The 15,760-nt window shown below is 54.2% G+C and overlaps 1 protein-coding gene and 1 long non-coding RNA gene across 3 annotated transcripts; one reads left to right on the top strand and one right to left on the bottom strand.

Moving 5' to 3' along the window:
* Nucleotides 1–217: 217 nt before the first annotated feature.
* Nucleotides 218–3,159, bottom strand: LOC122423232. The gene is made up of 3 exons (XR_006264108.1): nt 2,964–3,159; nt 2,631–2,789; nt 218–1,892 (listed from the first exon to the last, which is right to left on the bottom strand). It is a non-coding gene; the product is annotated as an uncharacterized LOC122423232 (long non-coding RNA).
* A 26-nt stretch (nt 3,160–3,185) lies between these two features.
* TNFRSF1A (TNF receptor superfamily member 1A) lies at nt 3,186–15,750 on the top strand. 2 transcript variants are annotated; one of them, XM_043440027.1, is made up of 10 exons: nt 3,186–3,625; nt 10,400–10,553; nt 10,781–10,909; nt 11,133–11,282; nt 11,435–11,513; nt 13,545–13,615; nt 13,732–13,845; nt 14,126–14,154; nt 14,356–14,632; nt 14,767–15,750. In XM_043440027.1, the coding sequence occupies exons 1-10, from the start codon at nt 3,587–3,589 to the stop codon at nt 15,072–15,074; spliced, it is 1,350 nt and encodes a 449-aa protein (XP_043295962.1). In that variant the 5' UTR covers nt 3,186–3,586; the 3' UTR covers nt 15,075–15,750. The 2 variants fall into 2 exon arrangements, with proteins under 2 accessions (XP_043295962.1, XP_043295963.1); XM_043440028.1 differs by lacking the exon at nt 13,732–13,845 and having other exon boundaries at nt 3,349–3,625.
* Nucleotides 15,751–15,760: the final 10 nt, after the last annotated feature.

Here is a 15,760-nt window from a genome sequence, read left to right as displayed (position 1 = left end):
CAACACATGTGCATCGTTAAGAAGGAGCGCATGCAGGAGCGGGGTGCTGTCTGTTTCCTCCTTCTCTGTCTCAGGTTGATCAGACGGGTAGAGAAGACAGAGTTCACGCTGTCTCATGTTCCTTATGGAGCTTATCAGGTGAAGTGACTTGCCCAAGTTCATGATTTGTACAGAACCAGCTGGGAAACCAGGTTTCCCTGTGACACATGAGGTTGGAATGACTGGGCTGGGGCTGGGACCCACGTCACCGCGACTGGGAGTCCAGTGTCCTTTCGATGACTCTGTGCTGCTGCGGGGTGTGTGACACGTGATGGAGAGAGGGGGCTCTGCTATCTGAAGCTCCTTTCCCTTCAGCCTTTGCTCCACAAGCCCTAATAGCCAATCCCAGTTTGCCCCCTCTTCTTCTTAAAAAAAAAAAAATTATTTATGTAGTTTTGGTTGCGTGGGGTCTTAGTTGCAGCACACAGGCTCTCTAGTTGAGGTGTGAGGGCTCAGTAACTGCAGTACAAGGGCTTAGTTGTCCCGTGGCCTATGGGATCTTAGTTCCCCAACCAGGGGTCAAACCCATGTCCCCTGCATTGGAAGGCAGATTCTTAATCACTGGACCCCAGAGAAGTCCCCTGCCTCTCCTGGGTTTCTCTGTCTCTCCCTTACCGTGATTCCTTCTTCCCGGGAGGGCTTATGCCTGTGCTCTCACCTCTTCCACAAGACTACTTAGCTGTTCACAGTCCTAGGTCCACCCACCTCTCACAATCTTTTTTAAACAGAATTTTATTGAACAGTTGAATACCATGTTTCTCAAGGCTTTAAGCTTGCTGAGTAAATAGGCATTCATCCTAAACAATGAAAAAGGTTCTCCTTTTGTGCTGGGCTATGTGCAATGGCATTGGCAGTTGGAACAGACTATTAAAAATTTCTTGGAACGTTAAGAATAGGACACTGACACCTGAAACTAACACAACATTGCAAATCAACCGTATTTCAATAAAAATTTAAAAGAAGAAAAGAAAAAAAAAAAGCACAGGACATTGAAGTTGTTAGTGTTAATACAAAATATTAACATTATTACCATTGGGGAATTCCCAAGCTGTCCAGCTTTCAAAGCAGGAGTGTGGGTTCAACCCCTGGTTGGGGAACTAGGATCCTACATGCTGAAAGCCATAGCCAAATAAATAAATAAAACACATTGCTACCACTGACTGATCCTAAAGGAAATCAACTCTGAATATTCACTGGAAGAACTGATGCTGAAGCTGAAGCTCCAATACTTTGGATGCTGGGAGAGATTGAGAGCAGGAGGAGAAGGGGGTGACAGAGAATGTGATGGTTGGATGGCATCACCAACTCAATGGACATGAGTTTGAGCAAACTCCAGGAGATGGTGAAGGACAGGAAGCCTGGCGCACTGCAGCTCATGGGGTCACAGAGTAAGACATGACTAAGCAACTGAACAACAACAACCACCGATTGAATGCTTAGTATATGTCAAACCCTTGCTAAACACTTTACGTCATTTATCATCCATGCATGCAGTGTGAGGGGTACCAGCAAGCTTCCCATTTTTAACACGAGGAACCTGTGGCTCTCTTAGCATCTTCACACTGGAAACTGGGCAATTTGACTCTTGCACTGTATTTCAATGACTCGGCTTCTTTAAGAGCTCTGCTTTGGACCCACTCATGCTGCACTTGGAGCCTCCCTGGGTGATGGCAGAGGTGATCCTCACCCTCTGTGGGTCCAGCTTTAATCCTCTAGTATCTCAGAAGCTGGAGGATGGGGTAGAGTGAAGTCAGCCAGAAGTACGGGCATCGGGTTCCATTGACACCTACCTGGGATCACAGAGGGGAGGACAGGAAGGTCCAGAGAGGGTGGATTCCAGGGTTGAGGGTTAGCTGGTGGATCAAGAGATCAATGAGTGAGGAGCTCCGATGCCGAGTCACAAAACCCTAGGCCCTCCTTACTCCTGTCTGGTCTCTCTGTATTTCTAGCAGTCTCAGCAGCTGGAGAACCCGGGGCCTGGACTGGGTCTTGGGGATGCTCATCGCATCCAGAGAACATTTGGGTTAATGTTGTACTCCGTTGTGGGATTCATCTGGGAGACGTCCTGCACAGATGGGCGTGGCATAAAACATCCTAAGAGCTGAGGGTGGGGTCTGACTGACTCAAAAGGATTGATAGAAAAGTGACGATTATCTGTTGCAACAAAACAGGGCCCTTGGTCTGAGGTCAGGAGTCTGAGGGCTGGGCTGGCCCAGCAGGGCACATGACCTGCACGTCTCTGGGCCTCAAAGCATGGAAACATACACACTGCCATATGTAAAATAGACCGCCAGTGGGAATTTGTTGTATGACTCAGGGAACTCAAACCAGGGCTCTGTAACAACCTAAAGGGGTGGGAGGTGGGAGGGAGGTTCAAGAGGGAGGGGACATATGCATATTTATGGCTGATGCATATTGATCTATGGCAGAAACCAACACAATATTTGAAAGCAACTGTCCTTCAATTAAAAGTCAATTTAAAAAACAGCAACAACAAGGAGGGGGTCCTGTAGTAGATTATCTTTGAGGGCAGTTTGGATCGATGTATTGGAATATTTGGGAAAAGGGCACTGGGAACGTTCTAGCAATACCTGATGGAGTGAGCTGTAATTCCATTAGGCCTCATGATGTCACCTTCCCCATGGAAACTGGGCCAGGCACTGTGGCTCTCATTTCATGGCCGAGGTCTTCTGGGAGGTTCAGCCAGAATCAGCAGTTGGGGGTCCCGCCCGGCACAGATCGGATGAGACCTGGTGGGGTGGGGAGTGGGGCAGGTCAGGACCTCCAGTCAGGGTTAAGCTTTACTCTGAGGTTTGGATTGCAGGTGTACATTCCCAAGAAAGTGAGACATTAGGATGTCATTGGAGAACCCTGGGAAGAGGGGAAGAGCCCTGAGGATTGGGATCACGTCTGGCTTCACTTACCTGACTGTGACAGCGTGAGAGAGGGTCTCTTCATTAGGCAGACCGGAACACAGCAGACCACCCAGCTAAAAAAGCAGAGAGTTCTGAGCTGGAACCCAGCGAATCTGACTCCAAAGCCCTGTCTTTCTCCTGTTCACTTGGGACAGGCCGGGTGTTGTGGGAGAGGAGGCGGAGGGCTGGGAGGGGTGCACCTGGGTGTTTGGCGGGGAGGGCGTGGTTAGACCCGGGCACGTGGCTTCTGGATCCCAGAGCCCTGCCTCTGACTACAAAGGGTTAAGGGACCTTGCCCCCCCCCCACCCCCTTCCTCCCGCCTCCTCCCGCCTCCACCCCAGGCTCTTCCTGTCCTGAAGTTGCAATACCCCATTGGCCTCTCTCCCTTCCCCTCCCACCTCCTCTCAGCTCAGTTTTCTCGGAGTTCTCCCGGCTCCGGGCCGCAGGGCTGGCCTTCCGGGTTTGAGGTCCTCCAGACTGGGCTGTGTCCCCGCCCAAGTCTCAACCCTCCACTCCCCGACCCGAGGCCCGGGCTCCGCTGGGGAGACGCAAGGACTGTGTCGCTGCCACTGTCGCGGGCTGCCACTGCCCCAGCCCTGATGGGGGATTGAGAGGCCACAGCTGGCCGGACATGGGCCTCCCCACCGTGCCTGGCCTGCTGCTGCCACTGGTGAGACGGGGAGGGGGCCCAGGGCGGGGTGGGCAGGCGGGAGAGGGGCGCCTGGGGCTGGAGAGAGCGGAGGGCCGGGCCCAGCCCCAGGCCTGCGCGGGCCTGCCGGCACACACTGCCCCATTCACCCGTGGCCCGAGCCGGGGACAAGTTTGAAAGTCCAGGAGGGAAAGCGGCCCCAGGCCTGGGCAGGCTGAGAATGTGGCGGCAGGTGCCCACAGGGTAAGGAGGGGCAGTTTGTTAGGAAATCGAAAGGAATGGAAGAAAGAAGGTGGGTCCTCTCAGAGTCCGGGTGGTTCTGCCCGGCACGTCGTCGTGTTGGGCCGCGGAGAGGCGAGGCTGTCTGGGCGCCGGTCTGAGAGTAGAAAGCAGGGGCTGGACGCCGCTCGTGAAGTGGGGAAACTGAGTCCGGGAGGTGGACTGGGATGTGGTGGCTTGGGATGCTGTGTTGGGGGCATTTGGGAAGGGAGTGGGTGACCACATAGGGGCTGAGATCCCTCGGCCTCCCCAGGCCCAGGCCTCCCGGCCCCCTGGGGGGCACTCTTCACCCTTGGTCTGTGGCCTCTGTCTGTCAGATGGACCCTCGTAGGAGGAGGCCGTAGAGCCCGGGGCCTGTCCCCTGGCCCCCTCCCCCGACCCCAACAACAGATCGCTTGCTTTCTTCTTCCACAGCTCAGTTTGGGGAAGTTGGTAGACACTTGTTTTCGTCACTGGAAAATGTCCCTTTCTCTTGCCTCAGCCTTCTTTGAGTGTATCCTTGACCCCTCCGCAGTGGTCCGGGGGTGGAGACCCAGCCCCTCTACCTAGTTCAGGGGACTGCGTTGGCCGCTTTCTCCAGGTTCACCCTTCCTCTGCCCAGTGGCCACTCCCCACCTTGACTCCCCCAACCTCTCCTCCCTCCCACCCTCCTTCCCCCAGGGTCTCCTGCTGTGTGCCCTAATCATTCCTTCTTTTCTGTCAAGTCTCCCCACAAGTCCAGGCTTCTCAGAGTCTCCTTTTTGAACCTTTCTCTCCGGTTCCTCTCTCTTCTCTGCTCTAGTCCACCTTTCTAGACACTAGTTCCTCACGAAGCACCCCTCCTCCCTCTTGATCTCCTTCGTCCATTCTTCCACACCCCCAAGCCCACCTTTCCCTTCTCTCCAGGCTGTCCTCACAGGCTCCCCCCTTTTCCCTCTCCCTGACTCCTCTTCTCTCCTGGGGCAAACCACCCGATCCAGTCCTGTCTCCCTCAGGTACTAGCTGTCTGGACTTGAACGGGTTATGTAACCCTCCACGTCTTGCTTCTTTATTTCTAAGATGGACAGAATAGTCATCACCTCATAATGTCATTGTTTTAGTTTGTTTTGTATTTAATTTAATTTTATTATTGGGGTATAGTGGCTTTACAGTTTGTCTTAGTTTCTGCTGCATAGTGTCGTTTCAAAGATGACATAGATGGATATATATCAGGTATTTCATTCCTTTGTGCCTGCTTGGTGCTGGGTAACTGTTTGAGGTGCTGGCAGTGAACACGGTCTTTGCCTTCATGGGATCTCTGATCTAGTGGAGGAACAGTGTATGGCAAACGGAAAGCACTCAGTATTAATGAGAGCTTTTCTACTGGTAGTAGTAGAAGTGTGTGTGTGTGTGTATTGCTTAGTCATATCCAGCTCTTTGTGACCCCATGGACTGTAGCCCGCCAGGCTTCTGTGTCCATGGAATTTCCCAGGCAAGAATCCTGGAGTGGGTAGCCATTGCCTTCTCCAGGGGATCTTTGTGATCCAGGGATGGAACCCGGGTCTCCTGCATTGCATGCAGATTCTTTACTGAGTCATCAGGGAAGCCAGTAGTGGTGGTTATTGCTCAGTGGCTTCTGCATTTGGAAAACAGAGGTGCAAGGAGCTTGGATAGATAAAGAAAGGTGTCAGGTGCCTTGGGTTGCAGCTGATCCAGTCCAGATTGGGGTGTGACAGCTAAGGGAACAAGCTCAGCCTGGAACTGGAGGGGACACAGGAGGTGTGCGGTGCTGGGTAAGGCTGTCCCTGGGCCAGTCAATGAGCAGTGCAGGCAATACGGTGTGTGTAAGGGGGCAGAGGGTGGTGGAGGTGGGAAGAATGCAGGAGACACTGACAAAGCACACAAGATCTTGCTGCTCCCAAAGAGCTTACAGTCTTGTAGTCAAGACAGCTTACAGAAAAATAATGGTTTTAGAGATCTCGGGGAAAATGCCCACAAAAGCGTGATGCAGTGCCCTGGAACACCTGATGGGAGGCAGAACCAGGAGCGGGGTGAGTGCTGTCCTGTCTGTGGATCAGTGCCCAACTCCCTCCCCAGTTGCCCATCTCTGACCTAACTAAGAAATCTTTTGTGTCTGCATCTTATCTTCCCTGGCGGTCCTATGGGACCTGCACTTCAAACATGCTCCTCCTTGGTTTGTTGAATGAATCAAGGATGGAATGAGGGAGGGAATGCCTCCTGGAAATGGGGTTTTAGAGCTGAGATTTGAAGTCACAGACAAGCAGGAGGCTGAAAAAAGGGATACTGGTCGGAGGGAGAGTTTGGGCTTCCCTGGTGATGCTAGTGGTAAAGAACCTGCCTGCCAGTGCAAGAGATGCAAGAGACACAGGCTCGTTCCCTAGGTTGGGAAGATCTCCTGGAGGAGGAGGAAACAGCAACCTGCTCCAGTATTCTTGCCTGGAAAATCCCATGGACAGAGGAGCCTGGCGGGCTACAGTCCACGGGGTCGCAAAGAGTCAGACACAACTAAAGCGACTTAGCAGGCACGGAGGGACAGAACAATGGGGTTGTATGTTGGAGGCTGGAGGTGGCAAGAAGCTCAGTGGCTTGACTGTAGGGGTAAGACTCTGTTGAGGAACAAAAAAAGTGAGAGGGGCTCCCCTGGTGGTCCAGCGGCTAAGACTCTTGAGCTCTCAATGCTGGGACCCTGAGTTTGATCCCTGGTTGGGTAACTATATCCCACATGCCACAACTAAGACCCTGTGCAGCCAAATAAACAAATAAAAATAAATATTAAAAAAAAAAGAAAAAGTGAGAAAGAGAAACTTGAAGGAAGTAGGGGAAGGGACAGAGAGAGAATCTTGACTGTGATCCTGAGTAGAGGAATTCCGTTCATTCATTCATTTCTTCATAAATGATTCTCTCATGTCCGCTGTGTCCAGGAATGAATCCAGAATAGTAGTAGGTACCTCTTCAAGTTCTCATTCAGGGAAGGAAGGAGTGACCTATGGAAATGATGTTCAGGGTCAGGCGAGAAAGATTCCTACACCTGTGGGTGCAAGTTGAAGCTTGAATGCAGATAAGCAAGGGTGTAGGCTGGACTGGAGCAGGGAATAGGCAAGGAGACAGTGGCAATGATAGGGAGTGAGGCAACCCATGGAGATGACTGAGAGATGACGGAGGAGGTCTGGCAAGATGGACTACAGACCTGGATTGCGGCATGGGAGGGATGGGGACCCGGAGGAGAGAAGGGTGGCCAAGACAAGTTGATGTTGTGATATCTGTCTAGATCAGGAGGTTGATGGGTTTTGTTTGGGGGCATGTAGAGGGTCTGGGAATTTGCCAAGTGAAGTGCTTATCTGACAGGCTCAAGCAGAGGTTCTCAGACTCTTATCTGCCTTGTGTTCAGGCAGGAATGTTCAGACTCTTATCTGTAAGCGCTGCCTTCACTCACCAGGGATGCTCAAAAGGAGAGGAAGCCTTGCCAGCATCTCCTGTGAGATTGTGCAAGTGGGTGTGCGAGTGTGTGGGAAGGAGAGAGGAGTTTTCCCCTGGAGATAAATGTATTCCTACAGTCCAGCACTGACTCCCATCTTCCCACTATGGTTATCACTGGCTTTTACTGGAGTGGAAGAGAGATAGTCATAAAATCATTCAGTCAAACCACATTTATTTTGCCTCTACAGTTGTGTGTGCGAGGGATTAGACAGTATCTCTGACCAAAACACTTTCAGATCTCTCATCGCATAGTTTATGGTCTACTTGGGGAGATTATTATCTAGTCACCCAAAGCTGTTATGTTATGGTAAGAGCCCAAAATAGATATAATAAATTCATGTTTTTAAAGTTCACGGGGTGGGGTTTGCATGGGATGAGCTGGAAGGGGGGAAGCCTCACTGATGGGGGGCTTCAGGGGAGGGAGGCCGGGCCTCAGGCTCCAAGCAGAGCCTTAGAGGAGAAGCTGTCTTAAGCTCCCCAAAGATTTTGACATCAAATGAACAAAACGCACTTTAATGAAGAAGTGAATGGGGGACGGGATAGTGAGGCGGCCGGTCAGAGCGAGACCACAGGGGCTGCTGTCAGCTCTTCCACCCCCACACTGCAGCCCCAGGGCAGGAAGTCGCACTTAAAAGCCTCCCCAGGCGGAAGTTGTGGGGGAGTTGGAGGGGTGCTGGGCCACCTCCTCAACTGTCTCTCCAAAGGCACCCCAGCTTCCTGCCTTTGCCCCAGGTTGACTGGGGTCTGGGCGCTCAAAACTCTCCCTCTGTTTCTACTGTTTTACTGCAACCTACCAATGCAGGAGACATAAGAAACGCGGGTTCGATCCTTGGGTCCGGACGATCCCCTGCAGGAGGGCGAGGCAACCCACTCCAGTATTCTTGCCTGGAGAATCCCACGGATAGAGGAGCCTGGCGAGCTGCCGTTCATAGGGTCTCAAAGAGTCAAATAGACTGAAGCAACTTAGCACAACACGCATTTCCTCCGTGCCGAGGGATGGCGCCCACTAGTGGGGGGACCTGAGGCCCTGGCCCCTAGGATCCAAGTGGGCTGGCCTGGGGCGCAGGTGGGGACTGCCCCCCCCCCCCCCCCCCCCCGATATGGTGCTGGTTGCCTTCCATCCCTGTTTGCTTGCTCCCTCCCTCATGGAGCTGGGCGTTCAGAGCTCTGGAGTTTTTCCTGTGCAGCCTGGGGGCTTGCGGGAGGGGCTGAGGAACCTCAGAACTGGCCTTGTTTCCTAAGGATTATTTGAGGACCCCAGGGAGGTCCCCAAGCCCAACCCAGCTGGCCAGAACCAGCTGAGCTGTGGGAAAGCAGTGAACTCAACTGGGAGGGCAGCCTTGGTTCGCTCCCTTCTGGAGCCAGGGTGGGTCAGGGGGCCCTCCTCGTCGGGGGGACTGGCAGAGCTGGGAGGAGGAGGGGTCTGGGTGAGGCTGAGTCTAAAGGAAGGATGCTGAGGGGTGGGAAGGAGCTGAGTGGCCCTCCGGGAGGGGGAGGGGCGGGTAGTGACCTGAGAGGGGGAAGCCTGAGGTCACCGGAGACTTCCCTTTGGATGGAATGGGATAGGGAGCCATTTCCCGAAAAAGTGGGCCAAGAGGGACAGAGACCCATGGCCTGGCTGTTTGGAGGAGGAGGAGGGGAAGAAGGGGGGTGCTGCGTGGGGATAGAGCCTGGCCCCAGGCGGAGGGAATCAGATGGGATCCAGATTGCGTGCGGGGTCCTGATCCCATCAGCCTTTCAGCTGACTCATGACCCTTGAGGAGCCGGGGAAGCGACGGGTCCCCTCGCCCTCCCCTGGATTCCCTCCCTCCCTCTGGCCTGAGTCACTGGGCGGAGCTGCTGGGAAAAGATTTCCCTTTCCCGGATCTGAGTTAACCCCCAAAGTGCTGGGGATTGCGGCAGGAGGCCTGTGGCCTGAGAAAGCCTCTCTGCCTCCTTCTTGGGAAGCTGATTCCTCACCAACCTGCAGTCCCTGGAAAGCTGCACCCCCCCCAACCCTGGCTCAGAACTGGACCCCCAGGCCGCCCCCATTCTTTTTCCTGACGCTGTCTCTGCAGGTTGGCTCTGCTTCCAGCCGCCTGGATATAGTTCCAAAGTCCCCTGACCTTAGGTGCTCTGAGCCCTTCTTCGGGAAAGGAACTGCACGGACAGGATTGGGAAGCCCTTCCCATAAACATCCCCAAACTCTTCCTGTTGCCCTGGAAGCCCCAGGCCTGTTGTCAGGAGCTGTGGCACGGGGCTGGGGTGGCTAGGGAAGGGTGCTGCCTCTGGGTAGGGGAGGCGCCCTAGAGGGTTGCAGCTGGGTTTCTGAGTGTGGCTTCCTCTGGCTGGGGCTGGGGCTGAGGCTTCTGACTCCTGCAGCGACACCCAGAGGGGAACTTGGGGGTGACCTGCTTACAGCTTACCTGCTCTGTGCTGCCAAGCCCTCCTGTCCTGGCTGGGGTCTCTGGGCTCTGATTTCCTGCCAGTGCAGTAGACATAGAAGACTTGGGTTCGATCCCTGGGTTGGGAAGATCCCCTGCAGGAGTAAATGGCAACCCACTCCAGTATTCTTGCCTGGAGAATCCCAAGGACAGAGGAGCCTGGTGGGCTACAGTCCATGGGGTTGCAAAGAGTCGGATACGACAATGTAATACAGGAAAGGGCATGACCCTAAAGATTCGCCTCTGTGAATGTTCACAAAGTGAATATACCGTGAGCACAGCACCCAGATGGAGAAACGCCATCTCAACCTTTAGGGCTGCTCATTGGAAGGAAAGAAAGGCCTGTTCTCAACCCTCCAACTGAACATCTGCCCTGGTCCAGTCCTGAGGGCTGGTTTGGGGAAACAAGGATAAAGTACAAGCCGCACCTGGGATCTTCCAGCCTTGAGTTGGAGGGAAAAGGATGGGAAAACGAGAGAACAGTGGTGATGGCACAGTGCCAACAGCCTAGGCAGAGTGTGGATGGGGGTGTCCCGGGGAGAAGACTTGAGAAGGCTGGGAAGGCTTTAGACTTGCTACCTCTACGATCCCCATCCTCCCTCTCCTGAAGGTCCTCCTCCATCTGACTCCTCCCCAGGTGCTTCCGGCTCTGTTGGCAGATGTGTACCCCGCAAGGGTTCCCGGGCTGGTCCCTCACCCCGGGGACCTGGAGAAGAAAGAGAGTTCCTGTCCCCAAGGAAAATATAACCACCCTCAAAATAGCACCATTTGCTGCACCAAGTGCCACAAAGGTAGGAGAAAGAGATCCCCATGGAACTCCTCAGTCAGGAGGCCCTGCTTCTTCCTTTGCATTTTCCAGATGTTCTAGAACCTGGCTTGGTTGCCTCTCCTGGTCTGGGGCTTTCTCCCTCCTTTCCTCTCCTAGGGATTTTGGGGGGGTGTCCAGGCTATCCTCCCAGGCCTGGGGCTCCTCCCCTGAGCTCCTGGCTGCAGCCTCATTCCAACCCCCGAATCACAGGTACCTATCTGTACAATGACTGTCCGGGCCCGGGGCTAGACACGGACTGCAGGGTGTGTGCCTCTGGCACCTACACCGCCTTGGAGAACCACCTCAGACGATGCCTGAGCTGCTCCAGGTGCCGGGATGGTGAGTCTCAGGACGGTGCAGGGCTCTGAACAGACTTGGTCAGGTGGATGTTGGAGGGGTGTGCAGTCTGTCTCTAGGGGAGGGGACAGGTGTGTGCTGCTGGGGGTGGGCAGGGACGCTCGTGCACAAGTGACTGAGTGCATGGCTGTGAGCGTGTGTTACACAGAGAGACACATCAGATGAGGAGCATGGGGGCTCATACCCCATCTCCTCCCCTCACCAGAAATGTTCCAGGTGGAGATTTCCCCTTGTACAGTGGACCGGGACACCGTGTGTGGCTGCAGGAAGAACCAGTACCGGGAGTACTGGGGTGAAACTGGCTTCCGGTGTCTGAACTGCAGCCTCTGTCCCAACGGCACAGTGAACATCCCCTGTGAGCATGGCTCTCCCAACCCCGCTCCCCGCCCCATCTCCATCTCCAGAGAAGGGTCTCCGCCTTGCTGCACCCCTGCCCCTCCCGGCCCTCCCTCTTGCCCTCAGGGTGAGGGGCGTCCTCTTTCAGCTGTGCGGCTTGTCTCCCCGCAGGCCAGGAGAGACAGGACACCATCTGCCACTGCCATATGGGCTTCTTCCTAAAAGGCGCCAAGTGCATCTCCTGTCATGAGTGAGTCCTTCCGCCAGCTGCTGGGCACTGGATTGGGGTGGGAGGATGGAGAGGTTCTAGGGGGTGCTTTTGCTCCTGCGGGATGCTTTTTCTTTTCTTTGTAAATTTTTATTTATTTATGGGTTACGAGAGGGCTTTCTCTCATTGAGGAGAGCAGGGGCTACCCTCTAGTTGGGGTGCACGGGCTTCTCATTGTGGTGGCTTCTCTTGTCGCAGAGCACAGGCTTTAGGGCACTCGAGCTTCTGTAGTTGTGGCACATGGGCTAAAGAGTTGCGGCTCTGAGAGCCGGGGCTCAGTCATTGTGGCGCACGGGCATAGCTGCCTTGAGGCATGTGGGATCTTCCCGACCCAGGGATCGAATCCATGTCCCCTGCATTGGCAGGCAGATTCTTAACCACTGGACCACAAGGGAAGCGTGATACTGGCTGTTTGGTATGGGAGACACTTCATGTCGAGATGCCAGCGAATTTTCCCTGCCCCCAACTTGTTCAGAAATCTTACGAAGTCTGAGGAATAGAGGCTCATACCCCCAAGGACTTGCAGTTCCTTTTAGACATTCAGATCTTTTTCTGAGGACATTCAGATTCTTGGGTGACAGACTCTGCTATTGATTCTAGGAATACACGTTTACATCTCTGAAATCAGACTGCATCTTACAAGAGTTGATGGCACAGGTGGCAGCTGTGTGTAGGATGTAAATAATGATGCCTTTGACTGTTAGGTTTGATGCAGCACCGTCTTCCCTTCCCAGTCCTTTTGATCATGCCTCCTCACTCCTTGCTCTGCACACTTGCTTCCAAAGAGGAAGCTCTGAGGGCTCTGCAGTTGAATTGCCCTGGGTTTAAACCTCAGGCTAGCCACATATTGGCTGTGCGAGCTTAAGCCAGTGACTTAACATCTCTGAGCCTTAGTTCTTCTTTACCTTTAAAGTAAAGATAATGACATCAGGTTGGCAAAGTTGTAAAAACCACAGAACATAACTACAAAGTGTCTGATGAGAAATTAGTTTCTTTTTCCCACTAGTCTCTTTTTCTCAAATCACTTTTACACCCTTTCCGCGTGAGCTTGTGAGTTGGGCAAAATCAGCTCTCTTTGTTTGCAGATTCCTGCGGAGAACTCACCTCCTCAAGTTCCTTCCAGAACCCCTGATGTAGTTCTCATCCTTCCGTGCTGCCTGGTGCCAGCTCCCAACATGGGAAGATGTGCTTGTTCTAGTCTCTGGCTTCCCCCAGCAAGATGTGTTTTTCAATGGTTCACATGCGTGCTAGACCCCCTCTCAAAGTCAGGTGCTGTCATCAGCAGTGTCATCTAGAGGAAAAGTTCTTTCATCTCTCTGCCACTGGATTCTCATCAGTAAAACAAGGATAAAATAATTCAAAGGACTTCCCTGGTGGTCCAGTGGCTAAGAGTCAGCATGTATCAAGTGTTTACTATATGTCAGGCATAATTATTTTACTTAATCCTTAGTCCAAGTAGGATCCCTGTTTTACTGATGAGAAAACTGAGGCTTACAGGTGAAGTGATGTGCCTATAGTCACACAACCAGTCTAGTGACTCTGACTCTGACTGGTGGCTCAGTGGTAAAGAATTCGCTGCCAATGCAGGAGACACAGGAGATGCTCATTCAATCCTGGGTCAGGAAGATCACCTAGAGAACGAAATGGCAACCCACTCTAGTATTCTTGCCTGGGAAATCCCATGGACAGAGGAGCCTAGCGGGCTACAGTCCACGAGGTCACAGAGTCAGATATGACTGAGCACGCACACACTGACTGCTTTTAACTCTTTCTCTACACAGTCTCTTCAAGATCAAATCCAGCTCTAACATGAAATGATTCTGGGATCAGCTAATTTTTTTTTTCCTTCCTCTGCATCAGTTGCCAAGATAGGATTAATTTCCATTCTATCGCAAGATAGCTAAATATTTGTAAAGGGCAGAATTTCCAACAATCTGTATGGGTCTTTCTATTTTTTTCCCCCTTTATTCCTCTTAATGCGGGGCCTCTACTCACCAGCACTGTCTCTTTTAGGTGTAAGAACAAGGAATGCGAGAAATTATGTCCAACCCGACCTTCAACTGGTAAAGACTCTCAGGACCCAGGTGAGGAGAACTATCCTAGTGCCCAACCAAGCCCAGGGGGCCTTTCCTGGTCTTGCCCCTGCCCCCATCCATCCCGTACTGCCCAGGCCTCTGACTGCGTTCTGCTCCGTCTCCAGGCACTACAGTACTATTACCCCTGGTGATTGTCTTCGGGCTTTGCCTGGCATCCTTCGCCTCTGTTGTTTTAGCATGTCGCTACCAGCGGTGGAAGCCCAAGCTCTACTCCATCAGTGAGTGGGGACTTTGGGAGGGCAAGGGAATAAGGGAGGGTGGGGTGCACAGGCACGAGGGAGATTAAGGGTGTCCTTAGTTCCCTGCTGAGGACCCCACTGGCCTGAGCTGGTCCGGGATGGCTGGTGAGAGCTCATACTGCATCAGTGATTCTCTCGTCCCTGGGGTCACATAGGCCCTGAAGCGTGTCACCACAAGGGCCCACCACCAGTCCTGCGATGGGCGCTGGGGCTGAGAAAGGAAGTGAAATTTGTGACGCTCTGTTTCTTTTTTTCTCAGTTTGCGGGCAGTCGACTCTGGTAAAAGAGGTAAGATGAAACCGGGGAATGACCCCCAGTCTTCCCTGACTGTCCACTATTACCTTGTAACACCCAAAGCACCCAGAATCAACCCCTCGCCCTAGGTCTCCCCTGATTCCCTCTAGCCCGGCTCCCATCCATAATCCAGAAGAACTGGGGCTGTGGGGCTGTTTTTCCTCTTGTGCTAATGCTGTGCCGTCCCTTCCTCAGGGGGAGCCAGAACTCCTGGCCCCAGCCCCAGGCTTCAACCCCACCACCACCATCTGCTTCAACTCCACCCCAAGTTCCAGTCCTGTCTCCATTCCTCCTTACATCCCCTGTGACCGGTCCAGCTTCAGAGTCGTCACATCTCCCTCCAGCGAAATGGCCCCGCCCCATCTAAAGGCTGGCCCCATTCTCCCGGGGCCTCCGGCCTCCACCCACCTCTGCACCCCAGTTCAGAAGTGGGAAGCCAGCGCCCCCAGCGCCCCCGATCAGCTCGCGGATGGTGAGTTCCTCATTCATCCTCTCTGGGAACCCCGGCCGAGGAGGCGGGTGGGCGGGGCGCCCTGTGTCGCGAGCGCGGTGGGGGGCTGGGCCGGAGGGCTGCCGCTCCAGGCTCACCGCGCTGCCTCCCTGCAGCCGACCCCGCGACCCTGTACGCGGTGGTGGACGGCGTGCCCCCGTCGCGCTGGAAGGAGTTGGTGCGGCGGCTGGGACTGAGCGAGCACGAGATCGAGCGGCTGGAGATGGAGAACGGGCGCCACCTGCGCGAGGCGCAGTACAGCATGCTGGCGGCCTGGCGGCAGCGCACGCCGCGGCGCGAGGCCACGCTGGAGCTGCTGGGCCGCGTGCTCAGGGACATGGACCTGCTGGGCTGCCTGGAAAACATCGAGGAGGCGCTGGGCGGCCCCGCCCGCCTTGCGTCCGAGCCCCGCCTTCTCCGGTGAGGCCCCGCCCCTCCGACTGCGGGCCGCCCCGCCCTGTGGACGGCTGCTTCCTTCCTGCGCCAGGCAGCCCGGAAGGACCTGCGAGATGCCCTCTGGACCTCCTGGTTATTTTTCTGGAGAGGAAGAGTCTTGTAGGAGCAGGCACGATCTGGCAGCCACTGACCTGGTGCTACTCCCTCAGTGTACATAGCTTTTCTCGGCTGCCTGAGCACTGCTGGCGGGTCAGCTGTGTCTAGTATGTGTGTATCTCCGTGGAGTACGTGTCTGCGTGTAGCGTGTGTCTGCGTGCAGTACGTGTGTCTGTGTCTCTGTATGTGCGTCTGTGTGATGTGGAGTGTGTGTACTCGTGAGAGAGGCCGAGTGTGCCCGGAGCCCATGGCAGTGGTTGCGAAAATGAGGGGCGCCCTGCCTCATTGCCTGTTTTTTTGGACTTGGAGAACCCAGCAAGGCAACTTGAGGACCCTATGTTCGTCCCTGAGCCGGTTTCGCAGTAGATAAGCCATCTTTGTATCCACTCTGCACATCCATTCATCCATTCTGTACACTAATAGAAACTTTGTCCCCCTGCCTGGACCAGCTGAACTGTCCCTAGGCAGGGGGGCAGCACAGAACAATGGGGCCTCCCAAGGGAGCTGTGGACTTCTGTAAATACACTAAAATCCTCCAATTAAAGCTCTGCCCTGGAG

Source organism: Cervus canadensis, chromosome 21 (genome assembly GCF_019320065.1).
Source record: "Cervus canadensis isolate Bull #8, Minnesota chromosome 21, ASM1932006v1, whole genome shotgun sequence".
Classification (NCBI taxonomy): Eukaryota; Metazoa; Chordata; class Mammalia; order Artiodactyla; family Cervidae; genus Cervus; species Cervus canadensis.
The sequence above is the reverse complement of the archived record's forward strand: the minus strand, read 5'-3'. Positions and strand labels throughout refer to the sequence as shown.